The 25,631-nt window shown below is 37.2% G+C and overlaps 1 protein-coding gene across 1 annotated transcript in view; it reads right to left on the reverse strand.

The window, feature by feature from the left end:
* CENPI (centromere protein I) overlaps positions 1 to 25,631 on the reverse strand; it is an 83,003-nt gene that overhangs the window by 15,904 nt on the left and 41,468 nt on the right. The window contains exons 8-19 of the mRNA XM_045817675.1: positions 25,218 to 25,307; positions 24,755 to 24,883; positions 24,351 to 24,518; positions 24,086 to 24,206; positions 22,837 to 22,928; positions 21,202 to 21,319; positions 21,053 to 21,117; positions 14,740 to 14,834; positions 11,617 to 11,752; positions 10,236 to 10,360; positions 9,409 to 9,457; positions 9,064 to 9,282 (exon numbers count right to left, since the gene is read on the reverse strand). Of these exons, the coding sequence (XP_045673631.1) occupies positions 9,064 to 9,282; positions 9,409 to 9,457; positions 10,236 to 10,360; positions 11,617 to 11,752; positions 14,740 to 14,834; positions 21,053 to 21,117; positions 21,202 to 21,319; positions 22,837 to 22,928; positions 24,086 to 24,206; positions 24,351 to 24,518; positions 24,755 to 24,883; positions 25,218 to 25,307 (1,407 nt within the window). The remainder of the gene's footprint in view (positions 1 to 9,063; positions 9,283 to 9,408; positions 9,458 to 10,235; positions 10,361 to 11,616; positions 11,753 to 14,739; positions 14,835 to 21,052; positions 21,118 to 21,201; positions 21,320 to 22,836; positions 22,929 to 24,085; positions 24,207 to 24,350; positions 24,519 to 24,754; positions 24,884 to 25,217; positions 25,308 to 25,631) is intronic.

Consider the following 25,631-nt stretch of genomic DNA (forward strand, 5'->3'; position numbering starts at 1 on the left):
TATTTTTTTTTTAGGTTCAGTTGTTGGTAGTTATTTGCTGTCATTTTACTGTTCATATTTTTGATCATCTTTTTCTTAGGCAAGTCCCTTTAATACTTCATATAATAAAGGCTTGGTGATGATGAACTCCTTTAACTTGACCTTATCTGGGAAGCACTTTATCTGCCCTTCCATTCTAAATGATGGGTTTGCTGGATAGAGTCATCTTTCCTGTAGTTCCTTACATTTCATGACTTTGAATACTTCTATACAACCTCTTGTAGCTTGTAAGGTTTCTTTTGAGAAATCAGCTGATAGTCTTATGGGAACTCCTTTGTAGGTAACTGTCTCCTTTTCTCTTGCTGCTTTTAAGATTCTCTCCTTATCTTTAATATTGGTTAATGGAATTATGATGTGCCTTGGTGTGTGCTTCCTTGTATCCAACTTCTTTGGGACTCTATGGGCTTCCTGGACTTCTTGGAAGTCTATTTCCTTTGTCAGATTGGGGATGTTCTCCTTCATTATTTGGTCAAATAGGTTTTCAATTTCCAGCTCTTTCTCTTCTCCTTCTGGTATCCCTATGATTCGGATGTTGGAATGCTTAAAGTTGCCCCAGAGGTTCTGAAGCCTCTCTTCACATTTTTTAATTTTTTCTTCACTCTGTTGTAGTTGAATGTTTATTTCTTCCTTCTGGTCCAAATCATTGATTTGAGTCCTGGTTTCCTTCCCTTCTCTGGAATCTTCCCTGTTGATTCTCCATATATTTTTCTTTATTTCACTTTGCATAGCATTTACTTCTTCCTCTATTTTGTGACCATACTCAACCATTTCTTTCTGTGAGCATCCTGATCACCCGTGGTTTTGTTACAGAACAACAACAAGGGGGGCCTGGGACGATATACTATTATTGAAAGAAGGCCCCGGGTCCGTTATGTCCGCCGCCAGAGGAAAGACGTCTCTCAATGCCAGAGATTCGTGAAAAGGAAAGGAAATGTTTATTTAATGCTATACAGACTTCAAGTAGTGACCTAATGTCTTCATCAAAAATCCTAAAGTCCCTTAAAAACACCCACAAACAGACACAGTCCTTCCTTCCTTCCCCCTTTGCCCAGTCCAGAGTACAGTATCTCAGGAAAGGAAATAGAAGTCCATGGCTCAGGCAGTCCTCTGGTTCTTCCCAGTTAGCACTCCATCTCAACTGGGAGACCTCCCTGGGTTCCCGGCACCCTCCGCTGAGTCGCCAGGCTCTCTGCCAAAACCAGGTGGTGGTTCCCCCTCCAAAGCTGCGGGGATCCCCGCGCTGTCCAGGCCTCGTGGTTCTCTCCCCTAAAGCAGCACGGTTCTCCCTCCCAGGGATGCGGGAGTCTTCACTCTGCTAAAGCTGTGTGGCTCTCTCTCCAATGGCCGTGATCCTCTCTGCACCTCCACAGCCACATGGTTCTCTCCCTCTCAGAGCTGCGCATGGTTCACCTCCTCAGGGGTGCGGGAAGGGAGAGTCCCCACTATGCCAAAGCCGCATGGTTCTCCCCTCCTAATGGCCGCCAAGTCTGGGTTTTAAATCCCCACAGCCAATCTTCCTCTACAGCCTCATTTCCGACTCCTCCCACATTCGGCTTCACATGCCAGAACTCGTATCCTTCCAGGTTTACTGGGCTGCCATCATGAGTCTGGGCAGGTGTGGACCCATGTCCTGGAGCCAATCTTCTCCAAGCTCCCACGCAGGCGCTGTAGCTTGGGGGATCTGCCCCCAGTCACGTCTTGGTGGGGAAGTTACTTCCATTCCCCTGGCTCAGAGATGATCACAGCTATTTAACATATCCATGCAACCAGCCAAAGGCTATAGATATGTTAAATGACCATGCCAGAGCTTAGCTGCAAGGCCGTTGCTATGCAAAACAGCTCTCAATGGCCCTGCTCCATTTGTCCCTTCCCCCAACCCACACCCTGGGTGGGGGGATGGAGACATCTTAAAATCTCCTGGACACCTTAAGTTCTGGACCCCATTTCAAATGCCCTCTTGGCTGCACCCTGTAACAGTTTGAACTGTGCATCTAATGGTTTGGCTACTTCTTCATTGCTTATTTCTCTTTTGGGGGATTTGATCTGTTCTTTCATTTGGGCCATAGTTGTTTTGTTGCGGCAAGCCTTTTACATTGTAAGGGGCAGAGCCTTAGGTATTCAGCAGGGCTGTGCAACCCACATTGCTGTGTTGTAGCGATGTAAGTGGGGAAGGGGTCAGAGAGGAAACAGTGCCATTTGCTCAGCTCTCAGTCAGCTTTCAGTCACTTTCCCCGCTACCAACAAGCAAATCAGGCCCTCCTGGTGCTTATTCCCAGGTGGATGGATTGTGTATGTTCCATTACCCCATGGGTCTCCCCAGCGAACTCTCCTGTGAGGTAGGGAATTTCTCATACCACTGCCAACACCCACACAGGTTTTTATAGCTAGAGGTTTTGGGGCTTTATTTCCTCATGCTGGAACCCTGGGTTGTGTGGTCTGTCTTCACTCCTCAGTTGTTCCTCCCAGTTTATCCGCATGCAAAGGGTGGACCTCCCAGTCCACCAGCCATGGCCTTGCCACGCATCCTCACCAATCCAGCTACCCATCTCCACCTCCTACCAGTCAGAATGAATGTTTCTTCTTTAACTCCTTGGTTGTCAGACTTCCATACAGTTTGATCTTCTGGCAGTTCTGGTTACTTTTTGTTTTTAAATTTGATGTCTTTCTTTTGGTTGTGCAAGGAGGCTAAGTATATCTACCTGTGCCTCCATCTTGGCTGGAAGTCTAAAACTAAGAATTTTTATCATTCAAAAGATACCAACAATATCAAAAAGAACCCACAGAATAGGAGAAAACTTGCAAATCACATAGCTGATATGTGTACTGAATCTAGAATAAGCAAATGACTTTTATAAGTCAATAACAATATGCCAAATAACCTAAATAAAAATGGACAAAGCATCTGAATAAACATTTCTCTAAAGAAAATGAAGAAATGGTCAGTAAGCACATGAAAAATGCTTAACATCAACAGCTAACAGGGAAATGCAAATCAAAATCACAATGAGATACCAGTTCACACCCTCTAGGATGGTCAGAATAAAAAAAAACATAATAACATTATTGGGAACCATCCTGCCTGGTTTTAGAAGCTGTAACCACCTCCCCTCCATGGCTAAGGCTGAGTGAGTGACCTTCTGGACCGTAAGCCACTAAGGAGATAAAACTTATCTCCCTGGCAGAAGCGCTGATTCTGCTCCTTTTTCTTCACCCTGCCTGGCCCCTAATACTTGATTGGTTAGCCAATGAAGGGTAAGATTCCCCAAAGGGGAATGACCTAAGATAGGCACGATCATGGGGAGGTCCTAGGGAAGGACTTGGGGGGCTACAGCAAAAGGAGGTGATGGACCCTCGCCTCTTGGCTGTGACTTAGCCTGAGTCCTCACCTGTCTTCGAGAAGTCTCCTAATCTCTTGGCTGCCTTATTTCCCCTGCCTAACTTAAGCCTGAAGCCTGAAACAAATGCCAGTGGTGGATGGAGCCCTGTGCTGGAAAGGTCTGGTTCCCTAGGGCAATCAGGCCTAAGAAAGAATATGTAAAATCCTGTGAAACCTGCTTTGTTTAGAATGCTCTCAATTAAATGATAAGGGTCCAAGCAAGAAGTGAGTTTGTTCCTCAAAGTTTTATGGCTCTTTAGCTATCTGACCCTGACTCAAAATAGGCCCTCAGAGTTCTTTGTATGTTATCTATTGTTTGATCCATATTTCCTGATAATGATTCATGAGCTTTACCTGTATTCCTGTGCAAAAGGAACCCAATAAAAGCCCACTGAGGAAAAGGTTCTTGGCCCTTCTCCTTTGAGAGGTCAGCCACCTTTCCTCCCCAAGCAGATCATGTCTTGGTAGACTTATTCTCATCCATGGTGACCAGGAGGGCCCTGCGGGTGGAACCCCCCACAACAAATATTGGAGACAATATGGAGAAAATGAACCTTAGCACAGTGCTAATTAGAAGTGTATCTAGCGAAAGAAAAAGCGTTGTGACTTCTCCAAAAAAAAAAAAAAAGAAGTGTAGAATGGTGCATCTACTTTGGAAACAGTCTCAAAGTTACTCCAAAAGTTAAACACAGAGATACTATATAATGCAACATTCACACTCCTGAGTGCATATAGAAAAGAAAACATTGGTCCACATAAAATGATGTGTGCACAAATCTTTATAGAAAAATCATTTGTAATAGCCAAAAGTAGAAATAACCTAAATTTCCAACTGATGAATGGATAAGCAAATGTAGAATACCTGCACAAAGAAATATTTGGAACTAACGAAGTACTGCTACACTACAACACAGATGAATTCTGAAAACATTGTGCCAAGTGAAATAAACCAGTCATAAAAAACATATTGTATGAGTTCATTTTTATCAACTTCCAATATAAGCAAAATCACATAGATATAAAGGGGATTACTGCTTGCCTAGGACTGGTAGATGGGGAGACTAGGGCATGATGGGGTTTCTCTTGGGGACAATGCAAATATTCTAAAACACTGGTAATTGATACATAGCTCTACTAAAAGTAAGTGAACTTTAAATGAGTGGATTTCATAGTATTTTAATTATATATCTTAAGACAGTTGTTTAAAAAAGAAAAATACATGGAGCAAAAAAGGAAAAAAAAATAACTCATGGACATGGATAACAGTGTGGTAATTGCAGGGGGAGTGGAGGAAGAAGGTATGGGGGGATTAATGGTAATAGAAAAATATACAATAAAAGTAATGTAAATGAAAAAATTAAAAAAAGAAAAAAATTTCATTTTAAATTTGATTTTATTCATTTATTTTCAGAGAGATGGGGAGGGAGGGAGAAAGAGATGGAGAGAAACATCGATGTGATTGGTTTCCTCTCACTTGCCCCTAAGTGAGGACTTGGCCCCCAACCCAGGCAATGTGCCCTGACCAGGAACTGAAGGGGCAACTTTTTGGTTCACAGGCTAGCACTCAATCCACTGAGCCACACTAGCCAAGGCAGAAAAAATTTGTAAGTGCCCATATCATGTAGAGGTATATAATGAAACATTTACAGTAAAATTCTATAACATTTGATATTTGCTTCAAAGTAATTGGATGTTGGGGAGCATAAAACTGGGTGGGAGTAGAGATGAAACTGGAAGATGAGTACATGGGAGTTCATTATATTATTTTCTCCACTTTTGTATGTTTGAAATTCACAGAATTTTAAAAAATTGTAAAAAAAGAAATAGAGATAACACAATGTAAGGAATGCCAAAATCTATGGTTAGGTAAGCGAAAATATAGAAGATGGAACCCAGAGGGGTAAACCTAATACTCAAAGTCACTGTTGGCCTAAGGGCATTGGTCAATCTGGAGTAATCAGCTGCAAACTGAGCTGCACTTCTACAGCCTTGAAGGACTAAGGTGACTAAAGTTAAGGCACAGGGTTTGCCAAAAGTGGGAACTCATATCAAGCAACCCCCACTTTGAAATAGTAATGCAAAGTCCAATGCCTTCAAGGTAAGAGTTCATTTGCAGTCTGCCTGAGATATGGGGAACCTTGGGCATAGAACTTGGATGAGACTAGTCCCAGAAGAAGTGTACCCTCAGGTACCTGTGAAAAACAAAAGTTATCTCTGTAGGAAGATATCATTCTAATCTCTAATTCCTTGTACAAAAATACCCCAGGTATCCAGCACATGGTCAAATATAACCAGACACACAAAGAAATTAAGCAACATGATGAAGATGCAACAGAAAAAGGAGGTGACACAGAGAGATACACAAAAACTTCAAATATTGGATCATCAGACAGATTATAAAACAATGTTTGCTGAATTTAACACCTGAAACTAGTACAAAATAATATTGGAGAGAGCCCAGAAATAAACCATGTCTCTATGGTCAGTTAATATTTGAAAAAGGGGGCAGAAGCATAAAATGGAGTAAAAATAGCCCCTCCAACAAATGGTGTTAGAAGGTCTGGAATTGTACATGCAAAAAAATGAAACTATACCACCAACTTACACCATACACAAAAATAAACTCAAAATGGATAAAAGACTTAAATAGAAGTTGCAACACCGTAAAAGTCCCAGAGGAAAACATAGGCAGTAAAATTTCAGATATCCCAGACAGCAATATTTTCATTGATACATCACCTACGGCAAGAGATATAAAGGAAAGAGTAAACAAATGGGACTACATCAAACTAAAAAGCTTCTACATGACTAAAGAAAACATCGACAAAATGGAAAGGGAACCAATCATATGGGAAAACATATTTGCTAATGATACCTCAGACAAGGGTTTGATCTCCAAAATATATAAAGAACTCATGACTCCACCCCAGGAAAACAAGCAATCCAGTTAAAAAATGGGTAAAGGACTTGAACAGACACTTTCCCAAGGAGGACACACAGAGGGCCCATAGGCATATGAAAGGATGCTCAGGGTCCTGGCTGGCATAGCTCAGTGGATTGAGCGCGGGCTGTGAACCAAAGTGTCGCAGGTTCGATTTCCAGTCAGGGTACATGCCTGGGTTGCAGGCCATGACCCCCAGCAACCGCACATTGATGTTTCTCTCTCTTTCTCCCTCCCTTCCCTCTCTAAAAAATAAATAAAATCTTAAAAAAAAGAAGGGATGCTCAGCATCACTAGCCATCAGAAAGATGCAAATTAAAACCATAATGAGTTACCATTCCACACGCGTCAGAATGGCCATCATTAATAAATCAACAAACAAGGGCTGGCAAGGTTGTGGATAAAAGGGAACCATAGTACACTGTTGGTGGGGATGCAGACTGATATAGCCACTGTGGAAACTATGGAATTTCCTCAAAAAACTAAAAATGGAACTGCCTTTTGATCCAGGGATCCCACTGGTGGGATTTCACCCTAAGAACCCTAATCATCAATTCAGAAGAACCTATGCACCCCAATGTTCATAGCAGCACAATGTACAATAGCTAAGTGTTGGAAACAGCCCAAGTGCCCATCAGTAAATGAGTGGATCAAAAAACTATGGTACATTTATACAATGGAATACTATGCAGCAGAAAGGAGCTCCTAGCCTTTGTGAGAGCATGGATGGAACTGGAGAGCATTACGCTAAGTGAAATAAGCCAGGCGGTGAAAGACAAATACCATATGATCTCACCTTTAAGTGGAACCTAACCAATAAAACAAACAAGCAAGCAAAACAGAAGCAGAGACTTGGAAATAAAGAACAAAGTGACAGTGACCAGAGGGGTTGGGGGAGGGTTATACTTGGAGGAAAAGGGGAAGGGGCAAGAAAAGGAACATGAATAGAAAACTCATGGGCATGGACAATGGGAGGGGACTGACTGTGGGAGTGGGGGGGATGGGGTAGGGCTCGGCAATGGGGAAAAATGTGGGACAACCGTAACTGAACAACAACGACAAAAAGTATACTTTGAAAAGGCACCCTAGGTATTGCTGCCACTCAGGGTAAAATACCTGTTCAAGGCCTATAACTCTACTTAAGTTCCTCCAACATGGCAATTTCTAACAAGCATTCCAGGGTTCACAGCACACATCCAGGCTACCACCTGTTTTTGTAAATAAACTTTATTGGAACACAACTATGTTCATTTGTTTACCCATTATCTATGAATGCTTTCATGTTACAATGGCAAAGTTGAATATTCTTGACAGAGATCACACAGCCTGCAAAGCCTAAAATATATACAATCTGGCCCTCTATGGAAGAAGCTTGCTGTCTCCTCCTCTATCTGCACTTTACCTCAAATACCGCTTCTTTCTTGGCAAGCTCATGCTCATCCTTCAAAATTCCAATTAGCCTTGGCTGGTGTGGCTCAGTGGATTGAGCGCCAGCCTGAGAACCAAAAGGTCACTGGTTTGATTCCCAGTCAGGGCACATGCCTGAGTTGTGGGCTGGTTGCCCAGTGAGGGGTGCACGAGAGGCAGCTACATATGTTTATCTCCCCCTCTTTCTCCCTCTCTTCTCCTCTCTGTAAAAAATAAATAAATAAAATCTTTTTAAAAATGTCAATAATGTCAAGGTCAGAAAAGCCCTGATTTAAGGGAATTGATTTTGACCTGGAATATCTAATTCAGTGTCAGAGAACAAATGAGTTAGAAAGGACAAACAAACAAACAAACTCCAATTAGCATCACTTCTGTAATGCCTGAACTGGGTTAGCACCCTTGTAAATTTTTTATCATCTTCAATACTTTCTCCATATTACCCATCATTTTTTATTCTAAGATGTCTGTTTAATGACTGTCCCTCCACTGGGCTAGAAGCTCTATGAAGGCAACAACAGATTTATCTTGTTCACCAAAATGCCTGGTTCATCGCGTGCATACATTCAATATTTATTCAATGAATATCTCTCCCATTCTGTATATTGCCCCCCATTTTATGAGATTTCTCAATGTGCCAGTCTATTAAGGGAATCTAAATCCAGAATCTGTGAGTGTATTTGGAATCCATCTTGTTGTGTCATCCACACATTGGATATGCACACTGTTTGAATTCTTCATAAGTCAATACTGAAACAACACTAAGATAATACTAAAAATGATAGGGCTGATGATAAAGTCCTAAGAGCCTCACACAAACCTGCCTGCATATTGATATCAATCCATTAAATCAGTAGTCTTTGATTAACACTCCAACTCTAATTATGACATTATCTACCCTACATTTTCCATCTTGTCTAAACGGATTTTATAACAGCTTCTACTTCTCTGCAGCCTTTTCTTACCTGGTACCACCTCTACGCAAGCACAAATGAACTAATAATCACTCCCCCATCTTTCTCACAACTGTACCTTTCCTCACTTTCCATACTGTAATGCAGTAATATTTACAAGTCAGTCCCTGCTCTTGGAGCTTTTGGAGGATAGAGGTTTATTTAACCTTGAATCCTGAGCTTACCACAATGCCCAAAATTTAGCTGGAACTAAAAAAGGAATGACTAAACACATTTTGCAATTCAAGCACACTAAAATTAAGGCATTTTCTATTTCTGCCATCATAGTATTCCTATATAAGATATAAACATCTTTGAACTATTCTTACCTTTAGCAAAAAGGAAATAGCATAACTCAACAGAGCAGGGTGATGGACTAAATTTAAACTGGTTTTATACTTTGCAACTCCAATTTTTTTAAAGACTTCTGGGTCGAAATATGATCCTTTCTGAAAGGGTTTGGATGTCCATAGGCAACCAACCATGGCTGTCAAATAGTGATTATATTCTTGATAGGTCTTGCTGCTGAATATGAACTCTGATTTTATCTATTGGGAAAGAGAAAAATTGTCATCATCACTTATTCTCCCTTCCCTTCTTATTCCCCAAAGATCACATATATCTCTACACTCAATTTTTAAACAATGGTGACAACACAGGTTTATCATCCATACCTTTAGTACCAACTCATTTTTCTTTGCAGCTGTCAAATTATTACGGTATCTAAAAGGGTGAACAAAAAGAATGAAATGTTTAATATTAAAAGTCTTTGAAATGTAAACATAAACAAAAGCATACACTTTTTAAATATGTACATGTGCACATACACGAATATCCAGCTGTCTAGTTAAGGTTGTAAATCTTTTATGATACATTCTCCTCAAGAAATAAAAACCATTAGAGGCTCAAATAATGAGTTGTATATTTAAGATATGCACTTTGAATGTATGTAAATTATACTTCAATAAAAAAGGAAAAATGCCAAGAGTCTATACTTAAGGACTAAAAAGAGTAATTTCAGTCCATAAGTTAAAGAAATAATACTTACAGTTTCATATAATTGGCAACATATCCCTTAATCTCCCAAAAATTTTCTTTTCACCAGAAAAGCAATGTAGATCTAAACCACATGTCAGCAAATGACTAATTTTTCTTTAGGACATAGTGATGAGAATTAACAATGGTGAGTGCGGCAGTACCATTGCACAAAGGATCCTTAGCTAAAAACTTTTAACCTATGTGCCCCACAGTGACATTAAAAAAAAAAACACATAGTTAAAATAGCCTTACACTGGAAGGTCATTCCCAAAAGAAAGCCGTGTTTCCTATTTGATAGTCCCTACCAGGAAAAATGGATAATAATTTTATTGTGTTTAATACTTTATTGCATTACATGCAATAAATTTATTGTGTATTTACAAATTATAATTAATTGTATAGTTGAAAAATAAAGATAAAATTATAATGTACTAATTCACAAAATGGTAAAAAGGCTTTGTACCTGTGCATAATGTAACAGAGCTGGTTCAGGATACTCGAATCCACACTGAGGAGTGCAAGATAGAAGATTCCAGGAGGAAACAATACCACTAATGGAAGGTTATAATTTATATATATGTCACACACCTTTTGGAGAGAATATAACATCAGTATACAGATTATTCCTCAGAAGCTCCAGACAAGTTTACTAAAAGAATCATCAGTAGAGAATAAGCATGAATATAACATCAAGTTGGGGTGTGCCTGACTGATTTCATCAATAGAATAGGTAGCCACAAGCCTGCTTAAAAATGTATCTCAGGCCCTAGCTGGCACAGCTCAGTGGATTGAGCGTGGGCTGGGAACCAAAGTGTCGCAGGCTCGATTCCCAGCCAGGGTACATACCTGGGTTGCAGGCCATGACCCCCAGCAACCGCACATTGAGGTTTCTCTCTCTCTCTCCCTCCCTCCCTTCCCTCTCTAAAAATAAATAAATAAAATCTTTTAAAAAATCTATCTCACCAAATATCAACCTTATGATAGTGGATTATTTTTAGATCATTAAGCTTTTTTTTCCTGGGGGGAGATCTTAAGAGCTGGGGAAAAACAGAGCATTTCTTTAAGTTCCATAAATATTGATTTATCCTATTAGATAGCTGTCAACCTGGAAAACAAAAGAGCATGCCAGAAGCCAGGAAAACAGATTAGTGACTACTTCCTGGATATTAGTTCTGTCCAGGCTGAATACTATAGAACAGAAGAGCACCAGAATAATAAGTACTGGGAGAAAAAACACAGTTGAAAGGTGGGAGCAGAGAGCTGAAGAAACAAGAAGGTACTTGTGACCTTTTCCAGGGGATGGGGACATATAAAGGATGAGCAAAAAGTGATGCTAGACAGACTTCTGTCTAAGACCAGCATTATTCAGGAGAATGTCTATTGAAGTGGTACCTGGAATTTTCAAAAAAAATTTTGTTTTCCTACTAGGTTTTATGAAAGTCACTTATTCAGGTGAGAATATAATCATTAACTTTAAAACGTGCAGCTTATTTTAACTATGCTAATGTCATAGCCCAACTTAAAGATTGTAAATAAAATTTTTTTAAATATTATTTCATTTAGGATCTTTTTTTTTAGATTTTATTTATCCATTTTTAGAGAGGGAAGGGAGGGAGGGAGAGAGAGAGAGAGAGAAACATGAACGTGCGGTTGCTAGGTGTTATGGCCCGCAACCCAGGCATGTATCCTGGCTGGGAATCGAACCTGGGACACTTTGGTTCGCAGCCCGCGCTCAATCCACTGAGCTATGCCAGCTAGGGCTTGTAAATAAAATTTGAAATAACAGACTAGTGAATCAGAAAGCCATCACAAAAATCTAAACAGGGTAAATTGGATATACCCACCTTCTCATAGAAATCCAAAACAAAGTGCAGCAAGAAAGTACTGTTGCTTTCCAAGCGCAATGCATTAGTGGACAGCCACCCTACATAGTGAATTAGTTCAAACACAGACTTCATGGATCCACTGAAAGTTGTCTCTCTGCAATAAAAAATTATCACAATGAGAGCCACATTAGCAAAATTCCTAACAATTTCCAAGGCAAAGCTGAATAATATATAACAAAAAGCTGTTAGGTATTTCATAAAATGATCAGTGTTTCAATATATAATTCACTTTTAAATCACAGAGATTAATCACAAAACCACACAGCCTTCTAGGGAACCATTAAGATTAATTCACAGAACATCCTCAGCAATCAATCTAGTAAATACCAGAGAGATAAAGGATTAAGCTCCAGAGAGACTTTACATAATATTAGATAACAACCAAAGTAGTTAGTATATATTGTTCAGCAACCATTGCTGTCAGCAAATTAGTTACAAAGTACACAAATCAGAACTCAGTTTTGCCTGAATTCCTGACCTGAAATGCTGCTAAAAATATTTTTATTTTAATTTAACTGGAATCCAATTCATTCCTAAAACTGAATTGATATTTTTTTTGGCATTTTTCATTGTTTTAGTAAAAGCCATTTTTGTATATTTTATATTTTTTTCCAAATCATTGGCCTGTGTCTCCTTAAATCATGGGTGTAACTGCTCAATTCATCCATCTAATCATCCCTGTCCTTAAATCCACTGTTGAGTGGGTTAGGAAAAAACCTAGAAATGTGATTTCATAGCTTTACACCCTGATCTAGGTAGCCAACAACAGTTATGCAGATAGAAAAAGGAATAGTATATTATCTTAGAGTTCGAAAGATGATAATGACTTTACCATTTCCCATCACTATGATCCTCAGTGCCAGAGAGAGCAGGGAAAGGCTAGGAGATCTTTCAAATAAGCAGGCATCCATATAGTCAACCAGGCATTTGTAAAACTGTATCTTAACTATGAATTTTGGCAACAGTTGGTGAATGCAACTGAAATAATTTGAACAATGAAGATTGCTTAGAAAAACATCCTTTGAAGTGTGTCTCCACATGACACTGCTGGCATTTCCCATGAAACAATTTGATGTTCAGGACTGCCTCCTACTCCCCGCCCACTGCAGCATGTTTAATATCTCTTGCTCCTATCTACTACTAATGGGAGCACTCTCATCCTAGTCACTGTGTCAACCAAAAATGTGTCCCCCCAGCCAGAACTACTGCTGAGAATGGTTTCCTACCTTTTGTTCCTTGTGATTTACAACTACAATTTACTCCCTTTTTGACAGTCATGTCATATGGTCATATGAGAGATATTTCATTACATCAATATTCCCAAAATAGAAGGAATTACTGAGAACGTATAAGAGCTATATTATACAATGACAAGTAGTATTATAACAAGCAAAGTTACTTACATTTATGACCATTTATTGTTTTAAAAATTTTGGAAAGCAGAGCTCTTTTTTAAACGCCCTCCCAAAATGTACAACACTAATGAAAAAAGGATCCAAGGCCCTGGCTGGTGTGGCTCAGTGGATTGAGCACCAGCCTGTGAACCAAAGGGTTGCTGGTTCAATTCCCAGTCAGGGCACATGCCTGGGTTGCAAGCCAGGTCCCCAGTAAGGAACGTGCAAGAGGCAACCACACATTGATGTTTCTGCTTAAAAAAAAAAAAAAAAGGATCCTAGGGTTTTTGAAAAGAAAATATAGAAATTGTAAAGCACTTATATCAGGGTGCCCTAATGCTTACCTTGCAAGTTGGCCAAAGATTACAGAATCAAAGTGTTCAAAAAGGTTAAGCATTTAAATGAAATATCTTTATGATAATGATTCTCAAACTTTAGCTTGCACCAAAATTATGGAAACATTTACTAACACACAGATTACTGGGCCCTCCCACCAGAGTTTTACTTCAGGAGGTCTAGGGTAGGAACTGAGAATTTGAATTTCTAACAAGATCCCAAGTGACACTGATGTGCTGGTCCACGGACTACACTTTGAGAAGCACAGCTTCTTGTAAAGCACAACTTTACAAAATGCTTTCACTACCCACAAATGCTCCATTTCCTTCTAAAAGTGATACATGATATACAGAAGTATTGTAGTAATGAATATGAAGAATTAAAAACAATTTCCGTAGCTTCCATTCTCCATTCTCATATCAATAGGTCTGGGATATTCTCTATTAACCAAGCTAACTACCAGCTATTTACAATTGAAACTATGGGCCCTTATTTAATAAAGAATGTGACAGATAATGTAGGGAATTTAACATTGATTAGATATTTGAAGATATTCAGAACTATTAATTTCTTAGGTGTTATACTGGTATCATTTTTCAACAGTTGAAATGATGTCTGAGTTTTGCTTTAAAAAATCTAACATGGAGGAGGAGGTGAGAGGTGTTACAGATAAAAAAAAGTTAACCATGTGTTGATAACTGTTGAAGCTGGATGATGGGCACATAGGAGTAATATCATACTATTCTTTTTAACACAAAGTTTTTAAAACAGTAATGTGGCTGATATCAGAATATAGGAGAAGCTAAAGATTTTAGGCATAGTAAAAACAACCTAATTAGGCAATTCCTTGAAGTTCAGTCTTTTACTTCCACTTTGAGGGCGAAGTACACAGTGTTAATAATAATCAACATAATGAAACATTCAATGCTCTTTTTTATTCCAAAGTGAAAATAAGTTAATGTATATCATCAAAATGCATCAGAGAAACATAAAAAACAAAACTGTACAGCAAAATTACAGGTTTTCCTAGCCAGCATCAAAATTGACTTTACATATATAAGAATACATTTTATAAAGTGAGCTAAACTGAATGGAAGCTAAAGTTAAAAGTTCTAATGTCAGCTCTCCACTGTTTTTGTACATTAACTCTTGCTCAGGGTTTGCTTTCTGGTTTATTATACTTCCTCTCAGGATTGTGAGGAGGAAGAATGAAAAATAACAAAAAAATCTTTCAGAAAAGTAGGACTAAGCATTTACATGAAACAATTGGGTCTCATGCTACACTATTAAACTTTATATGCAAACATTTGTATACAGACCATCTGTTGTAGAGGTTTGTAAGATAACTCACAGAGAATTGTCCATCACATTTTTCATGTGGATGTCCATAGAAAGCCACAAAAGCCAATTCTGCAGTAGTTCTTTAAGGTTCTCAAGAACACTACACTGAGGGGGCAAAACAAAACAAAAACTATTTGTAAAACCATTCAGACATACCATATACCATAGTGTTGAGAATTAACCATCTAAAACAGATACTTAAAAGTGGAAGGGACACGGAGATGACTGCATACAATTCAGAACTCAATACTGCTTCTCAGACCTGATTAGTTTCCGGGAGACAGATGAATGCAAATATAGTACAAATTTATTTTGCTATTTGCTCTACTGGACTGTTCCTAGCTTATCAGCCAAGGAACAGACTTTTGTTTTTCTAAATTACATTCATTTATAACATATATTACATCATCAAATACAACATCACCCCCACTCCTTACTGTCTCTCCTCAGAGATCCTTTGAAGTTGCTACAGGTAAGAGTTTCCCACTCTTTTCACCTTGTACCTACAACTACAATTCACTTCTTTGTTCATAGTGATAAAATTTATCTCATCTTCTGTGATGGTGGAAAATAAATAATTCTAGTCTTTCTTTTCTCAGGCTTTGCCTTGATTTTCCAAGACCTCATTGACATACATAAATAGCTTTGATAGAAGTGTGCTTAGGGCGTTCATGAGGATAAATCCTAATATTTACAAACTTGAAAGCAATCCAAACAACCTCAAAAACTAACACAGGAAAGCTTTCTTAAACATCCTTAATAAATAATCACCTAAAAACTACCTGAACATCTCCAATAATAGTGTGCTCACTGCCACTTCATAGAAACAGTTCAATTAATATTTTTTAGAAGGTGAATGAAAAAGGGGATATGTATTGAGTTGGCCAAAAAGTCCATTTTGTTTTTTCAGTAAAATAAAAGACACATTTTTCATTTTGACCAGTAACTTTATTGATTTGGATATTCTGAGTATGTCAGCTATCTCCCACTTCTAGTGGGTAGAGGCCAGGGGTGCTGCTAAACATCCTCCAATGCATAAGACAGCCCCACAGCAAAAAATTATTTGGCCAAAATGTCAATAGTACCAAGAAACTTCACAAACCACTTTATATACATTCAATCAGACACAGTGATTTCCCCATACAACACACAAAACTTTTTTAGCTTTTCACTTGTGTTTTGCCTTTCTTAAAATAATAAAGCATAATATACTGAAAATGTTGCATATTTTCTTCCATCTTCAATATTAAAATGGCTGCACAAAAATTCACCAATTTCATTAAGTTTTTTTAAATGCATGCTGATATGACAGCTGTCACAATACAATCTAACAAAATTGTTTCGAATGAAGTTACAGACAACTAAGCACTAGTAGAGCTTTCGTATAGAATAAACTAACTTTTGCCAACCCAATATAAGTTCAGTGACTGAAAGTAACCTCACAGGGTGATCCTATCATAAACTCCTAATTATGCAGGTCGTGATGAATAGTCACACCCCAGGCCTATAATTTCATGAGTAAAATTTTTAAAAAGATTTTACTTATAGGTCGTGGCTGATCTGAGAGATACAAATAAACTTCTTTCTTAAATATTGTTACATATATCAACTGCAAAGATTCAAAGTCACCACTAGCTGTGCATTTGTATGTAACTAATGTTAAGGCACGATGTTTAAGCCCTCAGTTTGGTTATAACACGTATTTCATAAGGATGTGTGATACTCCACAGTAAATTGTATCTGAGATATTGCAAACTCTGAAGTCAGTGTTGTGTTTTTTTTCTCATTTACACTTGAAAATGGCTAGAAAAATATTCCAATTCAATAATCCAAGAGATGTTGAAGAACTTCAGTGAATGCTATTGGAGTTGCTTATCCAAATATTTTTGCAAGTATGGTAAAAAGTATTTATGCCTTGAATATAGCAATATTGTTTGTGATAACTGTTACAAACATTTTGCAAAGCCAATTGAAGATTCTGATTAATTAATGTTAAAGATATATTTGGTTGTATTTTTTAACAATACCCGTTTCCATTATTTGAAAATAAAAATCTTTATTCTTTAAGTTTTTATATTTCTTTAATAATTTCTAGATTGTAACTGAAAAGAAATTTAAAATTATATATTTTATTATATAAATGTTATAAATACAAATTTGCAGTGGCTTTTCTTTTATTTCAGCACATCCTAGTAATGAATGTGTCTCTCAGATACATGTGATGTATGCTGCAATTTTTTGACAGCAACCTCCACAGGGTTAAACAAGTACTGACCATTATTCTTATGCATCTAGGTTAACATATCTTTGAAATGCCAGAGTTATACTCTTTTTCAGACAACTCTCAAGAGAGCACATAATGTTAATTATCCTGTAATCCAATCTGTGTTTTCTCCCACCTTCATGTAATCTTCCTTAAGTTCCCTCATTAATTCCAAATGCATAAAAGAAACTGCAAAATTCTCACTCTGAAGCATTAGATCTTGCTTCCCAGCATGTCATCAATGTGGCTCACATAAACTCTTACACAAATTCTCTATAGGTTTGGACATTTCAAAAAGAAATTAGCACATCACTTTGAGATATGAATGAAAGCCCTTTTAGTCACATATCCTTTCTTGTACTCTATACTTTACTGTGCTTCTTTCCTCCTTTCATTGATCCCATCCTTCCCAAATCTTTCAACTGCAGTTTCCAGAACCTCTATCCCATGGTAATCTAAACCTACACCTTCACAGTCTTCAAAGAATGCTTTCTCTGTCTTCTTACTCTCACTGCATTCTGACTCTCCCTCTCCACCCAGCCAGGGTACTGCTTCCTCTAAATACATTGCCACATCCCACTTCAACACTTGGAGGTAAGCACTGCCCCAGCTCCTTACTGGCTAATACGGAAACAGAATATAAGCCCCCCCCCCCTTTTTTAAACTTTTACTTCATTCATTCATTCATTTATTTATTTATTTATATTTTCATAAATTACTTTATTGTTCTTTTGAAAGGTAAATATAAAATCAGAAATAAATCTCTCTTTAAGAAGGGAGTAAGCCCTGGCTGGTGTGGCTCAGCTGGTTGGAGCGTCATCCCATAACAGAAAGGTTGTGGGTTTGATTCCCAGTCAGGGCAGACACCTAAGTTGTGGGTTTATACATGTACAATTGTCAGAATGGGCACATATAGGAGGCAACCAATCAATGCTTCTCTCTTGCATCAATGTTTTTCTCTCCCCTCTCCTCTCTAAAAATGCAATGAAAAAAAGTCCTCAGGTGAGGAAAATAAATAAATAAAAAATAAAAAAGAAGGGAGTCAGCTTTAAAATGATATAAAAAATAAATGGACCTTCTATTTAATCAGGTGCCACAGGAAAAAAAAATGCCTTGTTTTAGAATATTTACAAATATTTTTGGAGCTACAGAATCTCATTAGCAATAACATTAGCTAAATTTATTAGGCTACTATCAAGGCCCCATTTCAGATTGCACTTTCCTATAGTCAGTTTTTCTAATGAATTTGAGTACACTTTGGTTTTTTAATACAACACAAAAGCTATCCATCTGCAACAGTATTTCCAAATTATTACTCCTCCTTTCTTATATAATAAACCCTTTCTCCCTTGATGTTTACACTATCCAACTATACTAACTTTTACTGTTTGTCTTTCCATATCTCTGCTATCTACCTGCTGGAAAATCATCTACATTCATTGAAAACCTTGGTACTCTCTGCCTCAAGTCCTGGCATCAACACCTCAGTTATGTCAGCGTCCATGAAGATGTTCTACCCAATACTTCATTCAGCTTCACAGTTCTTTGACCTCAAACCAAATAACCTTCACCTTCAATCTACCTTAGTTACACACCCACACACTAAACTTTATCATAATGTAAGTAGAACCACTACCAAAATCTACTATTATCTTTTCTTTGTTACGACCTCCTATTTTTTCCAGCTTTCTCATGCCCTCAACTCCAACTAGTTATTCTTGCTCTTTAACTTCAGAGGCATTCAATCCCCTGATTATTCATTTTTATTGTCACTTTTCAGTTTTTTCAGCCTATTCCTGGCCTCACCTACCTATCTACTCTATCTCTATCTCTATCTATCTATCAAACTTATCTATCACAAATACCATTCACTATACCTACTAACAAAACCCTAATTGATTCAGCCTCATAACTCACTTTGCTCTTACATCTGAGCTGAAGGAAAACACACAACTATACAGATTGGCACCACTCCAAATTTATGGTTTCCAACTTCATTTGGGCCCTAAATGAATCTTAATAACCCTTTCATCTGTCTTCAATTGGTTCTGTCTCCTATTTTTCTTGGTGGCTGTTATAGGCACATAGTACCTTTGTTAACCCCCTATTCATTTCTGACCTATACAACTCACTTCTTATTTTGAGAAATTTAACATTTTTAGACACAAAGTATTTCAATTTCTTGCTCTTTCTTCCAGCTGTACAAATATACATGAGGGTAAACCCTCCTATCTGTAAATCCTTGTCCCTGGGCTTAGAGAATAGTGGTATCTGCCGACTCGTCAAAATCCATTCAGGCAAATCCCTCTATCTACTCTTAAACCAGTACCTTCCTGTATCCTCTGAAACCTTGCACCACCATTTATTCCCCATCCTTCCTCCATTTTCAAACTCTCCCTCTTCTCAACTGGTTCCTTCTATAAACATGCTCAGGTTTCTAACATTCTGGAGACAAAAACAAAAGACAAAAATACCCACAATCTTCCCTTGATTCAAAGTCCCATATAGCTATCTCTCTACCTCATCTTTTTAGCTAAACTTTTTGAAACACAGTCTATACTCATTGACTTATCTTCACTTCTCATTGACTCCTCAACTTCCACAATCTGGCCTCTACCACACTCCCATGAAACTGTTCATAAGAGCAGCTAAAATCTCTGCATTTTCAATTGCAAAAGAAAAGTTTTTGGTCCTTATCTTTCTGGTCCTTCCTTGGGTATATAGCAATAGTATTTTTCTCCTTGATATCCTTATTGTTTCCTTGGTACTACTGCTGTCCTGGTTCTTTTTATACTTTTTAAAAATTAAATTCATTTGAGTAACATTGGTTAATGACATTACATTTTAGTGCTTCTTGAAAATGTTCCTTCATAGACTCTCCTTTTCAGCTGAGAATTAAATAATGAGTAGTCTCAAATTCTGTCCTTGGCTTACTGTCTAAGAAAAAGAAATTTCCTTTTTTCCAACCCTTCCTCTCCCCACCTCCCACTCTCAAATATAAATACATATGTATGAGTGTGTATATAAATGTATATTTACTTATTAGGCTGGACATATAAGATTGCTAATTGTCAAACATCCCTTAGCTACAAAAATGGCAATTTCACATGGTTCAACCTAATATTTATAGATAAGTAGCTCTCTAGACTGATGGAATAAGAGAAGAAATAAGGATAACCAAATTAGATCAGAAGAGAATCACAGCATCTGTAAAATTAAATCCTGAAACTATATTAGCTGGAAGAAGTGGGATATATTGTCATATGAATGTTACTGGCCTAGTAGAAAATCACACATAACGTCAAGTGCAAGCTAATGTGACAGGTAATTTTAAAATGCCATTTGATTACAACAAACTCCAGGACAACATATTTTTTCCTGAAAATGTGGCCAACAATAGGTGATTTAAGCTGAAGAAAAATTATAAAGGAAACATTAGTTATACTATCACTCTTTTGGAATAGGAATAACCATTCTATAAGAAAGTGGCTCTCAAACTCTAGTAGAACTACTGGAAGCCACAGTGGGTTTTTTTGGAAAATGCCCCAAAATAGTAACATAATTTATCATATAAGGTTGGCATAATTTTATTAGCAGAAAACAACTACAACTGTATTAAATATATAGTATGAGTGTCAGGGGGAGTTTTGTTTTCTTTGGTCATTACTGTGTTCCCAAGGTCAAAAAGGGTGTCTACCACATAGTGGGTGGTTAATAAATAATGGTGAAATGAATAAGTGTATCCACAAATATATCAACCACAACAATCGAACTAAATATGCTTAAGTATTTTCCGCTTTGTTTTTCCTAATACTCATTTGCAATCTGTTTATTCACTTTGTCATCTGCTACAAGAGGAAACAGTTTAAGAAAACTACATACAACAAAACCATTAAAAACAGAAAACTATGCATTAACTTTGATTTCAGGGATGCAGTACCTCAAGTCCAACAGAATCCTATTAGAAAACCATGACATAATGTGGGTTTGGAATCATGTACCACTGGCCATAGGATAATATTCCATACTGAATGTAAGCAAGATAGTTTTTTTCTTTTACCTTGAAATAAATGGTTGATGTAAAGAAGAGCTGTGCCAGGCAGTCAAAAATAAATGGTTTCACCTCTAGGAATTAAAAAAAAGATTATTCAGAAGCCTTTTAATTAATACATTGAATTACATATTACCCCAAATTTTCATGATACATACCAGAGAAGCTAGTAAAGGGAATCCAGCTCACAAGTTGAAGGAACTGTGTTCGACAACAGAAGCCATCCCAGAGAGGAAGGCTCTTATACAGGAATGCTTCACAAGAATAAAACCCTTCCTGTAACACAAGTTCATTACAAAACCTTTTATGGAACTCTTTAGTCTTAACTGCTCTCTAAACAACCAGTTTATTCTGTGATACAGCAGTTTTACTCTTAGACTAATTTTGTCATCGATATAATTAAAATCCTTCTGTTAGGTATAAGACTTCCCCATAATAAGGCTCAGATGATTAATATTTGGATGTATTACCATCTTTAATCAACATAGCTTTCAAATACCATAAACTTCATCAATTGGAAAATGGCAAAAAGTCAACTTATGAAGTAGTTTTAAAGACAGATAAAAATGTATTAGTTTGGAGTACATGCAGTCATATGAAAAGTCAACAAAATGTATACAATGCTATATAATAAGAGTGGAATTTCATTAGAGGCCATAAATCAAATCCAAACTCTAGGCAGTTCCACCTGGACTGAGTGTCTATGCTGTTTACATTTCCACCAAAGGAGGATAAGGCTTTCCTTTTGTCCTTTGTTGCCCTGAGCCTTAAGAGTGGTGTGCATCAGAACTCTATTCCAGACCTTCCTTTAACAACATCAATTCTCGGGACAATCTCATCCATAACAGCTAAAACCACAATCTATATCATGAGTCCTAATCTGCATCTCAAGCCCAATTCTCATTCCTGCACTCTGGAAGCCTTATTTAACTGTCTACTACTAATGACCTCTCAGATGTCCCACAGGCATCTTTTAAATCAAATTTATCTTTCCTTCCAAGCCTGCTTCTCCTATACTCCCTTTCTCATTGAATGCCATCATCATCCTCCCAAGCAGGAAACCTAAAAAGTCAACTTAAAATTATCCCTTTCTCCGCAACAGTATCATCCACACCCAATTTCCAATTCAACAGTTTCACACCCAATCCTAAAGATTTATTCAGCAAACATTTATTGAACATCTCTTTTGTACCAGGTACCAAGCTGAACACCTGTACAGGAAGAAAATTTAGACATGGTTCCAACCCACCAGGAGCTCATAATATGCAGAAAAATAGATGCTGAAAGTTATGATACAGGTAACCACAACAGAGCTAAGGGGGCACACCGAACAAGCATTTAACCCATACTGGGGTGCTAGGTAAAAGCTTCCTCATAGAGCTGATATCTGAGTTGCAGCTTCAAGTACAACTCAGGGTTATCCAGGCCAAATAATTAATTGGCTGGAACATCTCAACATTTAAAAAATGTTTGTTGATTATAAGAACATAAATAGTGACCCCATGAGGTTGATCATAACTGGCTAATTAATTAATTGAACACATCCATTTACATCTTCAGTTTGTTCTTTTAAATTACAGGCCATTCTCTCTTATTTGCATAATTTAACAAATAACTTTCTTCAAATCCAACCATACCGAGACAAACGTCAACTCAATTCAGCTCTACTTATGAGTTTTGAATTGAGCAAATATGGTTTACAAAAGATGTCAAACACTGAAGAAAAGGTTTTCAATGGATAACCAAATAAATTTTATTAAGAAGTGGTGGAGTGTGCACAAGTGGACTCTTACTTGTAAGAAGCACTCTGCCTTGATGATAGTGTCCAGGAAGCTGGTAAATTCTTTTCCACATTCATAATTATTCACCTTGTACCAAATACATTCTGGAGCACAAATATTAAACATAAACATCTGGCAGCATGGCAATAAAAACTACATAAAACATAATTATTATAACTGTAAAGTAACAAATGCGTGACAAATAAATATAAATAAGCCATGAGTCTCTTACACCCTAGCCAACTCACATTACAGACTGCAATAAGTATGTGGAGGTGATAGTGAGATGGTCCTCAAAAACCTGGTAATATAGGGGGAAAGCTTATAGTGAAAAAAATAAACTGCTAAAATTTACATATAATCAATGTGAACAGCTTTATGTCACACAGTGATCCAAGAACTAGAAATATATGAATTTAAATTTATGAATGCCCTAAACTTCAATTAGGGTGACCTGGGGAAATCTAAGAGTGGTAGGACTTCAGTAAGTGGAAATCCAATAAACTGTATCATATCCTACAAACACACACACACACACACACACACACACACACACACACACACACACAAACCTCAAGCAGAAAAAGGAGAGTTAATATGGAATTGACTAAAACTGATTTTTAAACACTCCAAGAGTCAGGAATTGCTCATTCAGGAAAAAAACAATCTGGTGAACAAAACACTATCTTTAGAGAAATTGACTCCGTGAAGGAATGAAATGATCAAGATTTACTATGGCCTGGATGAAAAACTTGCTCACTGCCCTTTCCTTCAATTCTATAATTAAGAAATCATCTAATGACTCATTTCGCTCCCATATATACTCATAGCAAAGAAGAGATACTCTAGTTGAGAGACATGAACAATTTTGGTCACCAGAATCACTTCTGGTATGAAATAATAAGGTGACATTCTGGCTTATACAACAGTCTCCTGAGTTTGGTTAGCACTGATCTGTAGAATCTGTGGCTTAATGGCTGGACATAGAAAGATGAAAAAGCCTTGGATTGTGAGGATCATCAAAGTGGAGCCACCCAATAAGTTTTGGTGGCCATCCAGCAGTATTTCCTTTCCAACATACCTCCTTTCTTACTGCATTTATAATTGCAACAATAGAAGCATTGTTGTAATTTTATGATTATTATCCAAGCAATAATTATATCTCCTCCTGTCTAAAATTTGGCACCCTTATAAAAGGAACCCATTTATAAACTCTGTTGTTCCTTCCTTAATCATCCAACTTTTAAGTACCAGTTTTTACCTTCTTGTAATGTTTGATTCAACCAATGATATAGCCTCAGTAAGACTGATTCATCTCTGACACAGTTAATATAGTGAAGTAGCAAAGAATTGTTCACCACTGCACCCATCTGAGAAGGCAGCTGCAAAGACAGAACAATTAACTTAAGTATGTAAAACGTAGGTTATAGCAACAAGCAAATCATCAGATAGGAAATATATAACAGAAAGAAAGGCCATGAAAAGCAAATGGAAAATGCAAATCAGCACATGGTTCAGTCACATACCTCTAAGCAATGAATGTTCTGTAAGAGTTGAAGGAAGCTTTTAAGCTGTTCTACTGGAAATGGTGTATTGCTACAGAGATAATCAGAAAGACACATTCCTTTTTTTCCATATTCTTTGCTGTGGCTACTGGAACTTAGCACTGGTATAAGTGAGTGAGAATTCCATTTCTAAAGGAGAAAGACAATAAAATAATCTATCAATGGACTAAACAGGCTACAAACTGTAAATATAAAAGAAGTTGCTAAGGTAGCTCAATGAATGAAGTCTGAATGTGGGTTGCATAGACTCTTAGGTGATAAAACCATATTTAAATATCTATAATCTCTTCCAACATATAAATGGTTATTGTTTGGATTTAATAAAAGAAGTCATCACAAAGTCATCTGAGGTTTTAGATACTTACTCTCTTTCCAGGACGCACATTGGCTGGACCTATCATCAGCTTTAGAGGTTCTGGAGAAAGTCCCTGATTCCTTTGCCTCACAGCAACTAGAGCTGTCTTCCACAGGTTCTCTGAATTCTTAAAATATATCTATAAATTTGGATGTAAAGTACATGAGAGTAGGTACCTATAAGTTGAAGCAACATAAAATCTAAAACTCACTAATTGAAAGTATATTGATTATAAAATACTTTGCACCCATGCAAATCCATTTAAAGATTTTTTAATCTATTAAGAATCTATTAAATACATTAAATGGAATCAAAATAAAGTGCCCACCCCTAAAAAAAAACTTCCCAGAAACAGTACCACAATACTAGATCTTAAAACAGTATGCTATAAACAGTTCAGTCCAAATTGGTAAATTAATAAAAAAATAACATATTTCAATCTCAATATAACTGATCACTCCTCAATCACTTACCTTCTTCTTTATAGGCAAAGATATAGAAATCAAAGTGGGAACAAAGAACTTATACAGTGACAATAAAGCATGGAGATAAGGCTGCATTCCCTGAAATAAAAATGAGAGTTTTCAATTTTCAATTCTGTGGTCAATAAGAAAAAAGAATAACAACAGAATAAACAAACTAAACACATATTCAGACCCAAATTTTACTATGCAATATCTCTATGGGAAGATGCTACAGAAAATCAAGGAATAAATAACCAGGCATTTCCACCAACTATCATAAAACAACCTTCGCCAACTTATCTTCTCTTTTATGAGCTTTCTCCCTATTTAAATTCTTCCTTATATTTTCTCTCTCTTTTTTAAAGATTTTATTTATTTATTTTTAGAGAGGGAAGGGAGGGGAGAGAGAGAGAGAGAGAGAGA

Source organism: Phyllostomus hastatus, unplaced genomic scaffold (assembly GCF_019186645.2).
Source record: "Phyllostomus hastatus isolate PE091 unplaced genomic scaffold, TTU_PhHast_1.1 phas_scaffold_28, whole genome shotgun sequence".
In the NCBI taxonomy this organism is placed as follows: domain Eukaryota; kingdom Metazoa; phylum Chordata; class Mammalia; order Chiroptera; family Phyllostomidae; genus Phyllostomus; species Phyllostomus hastatus.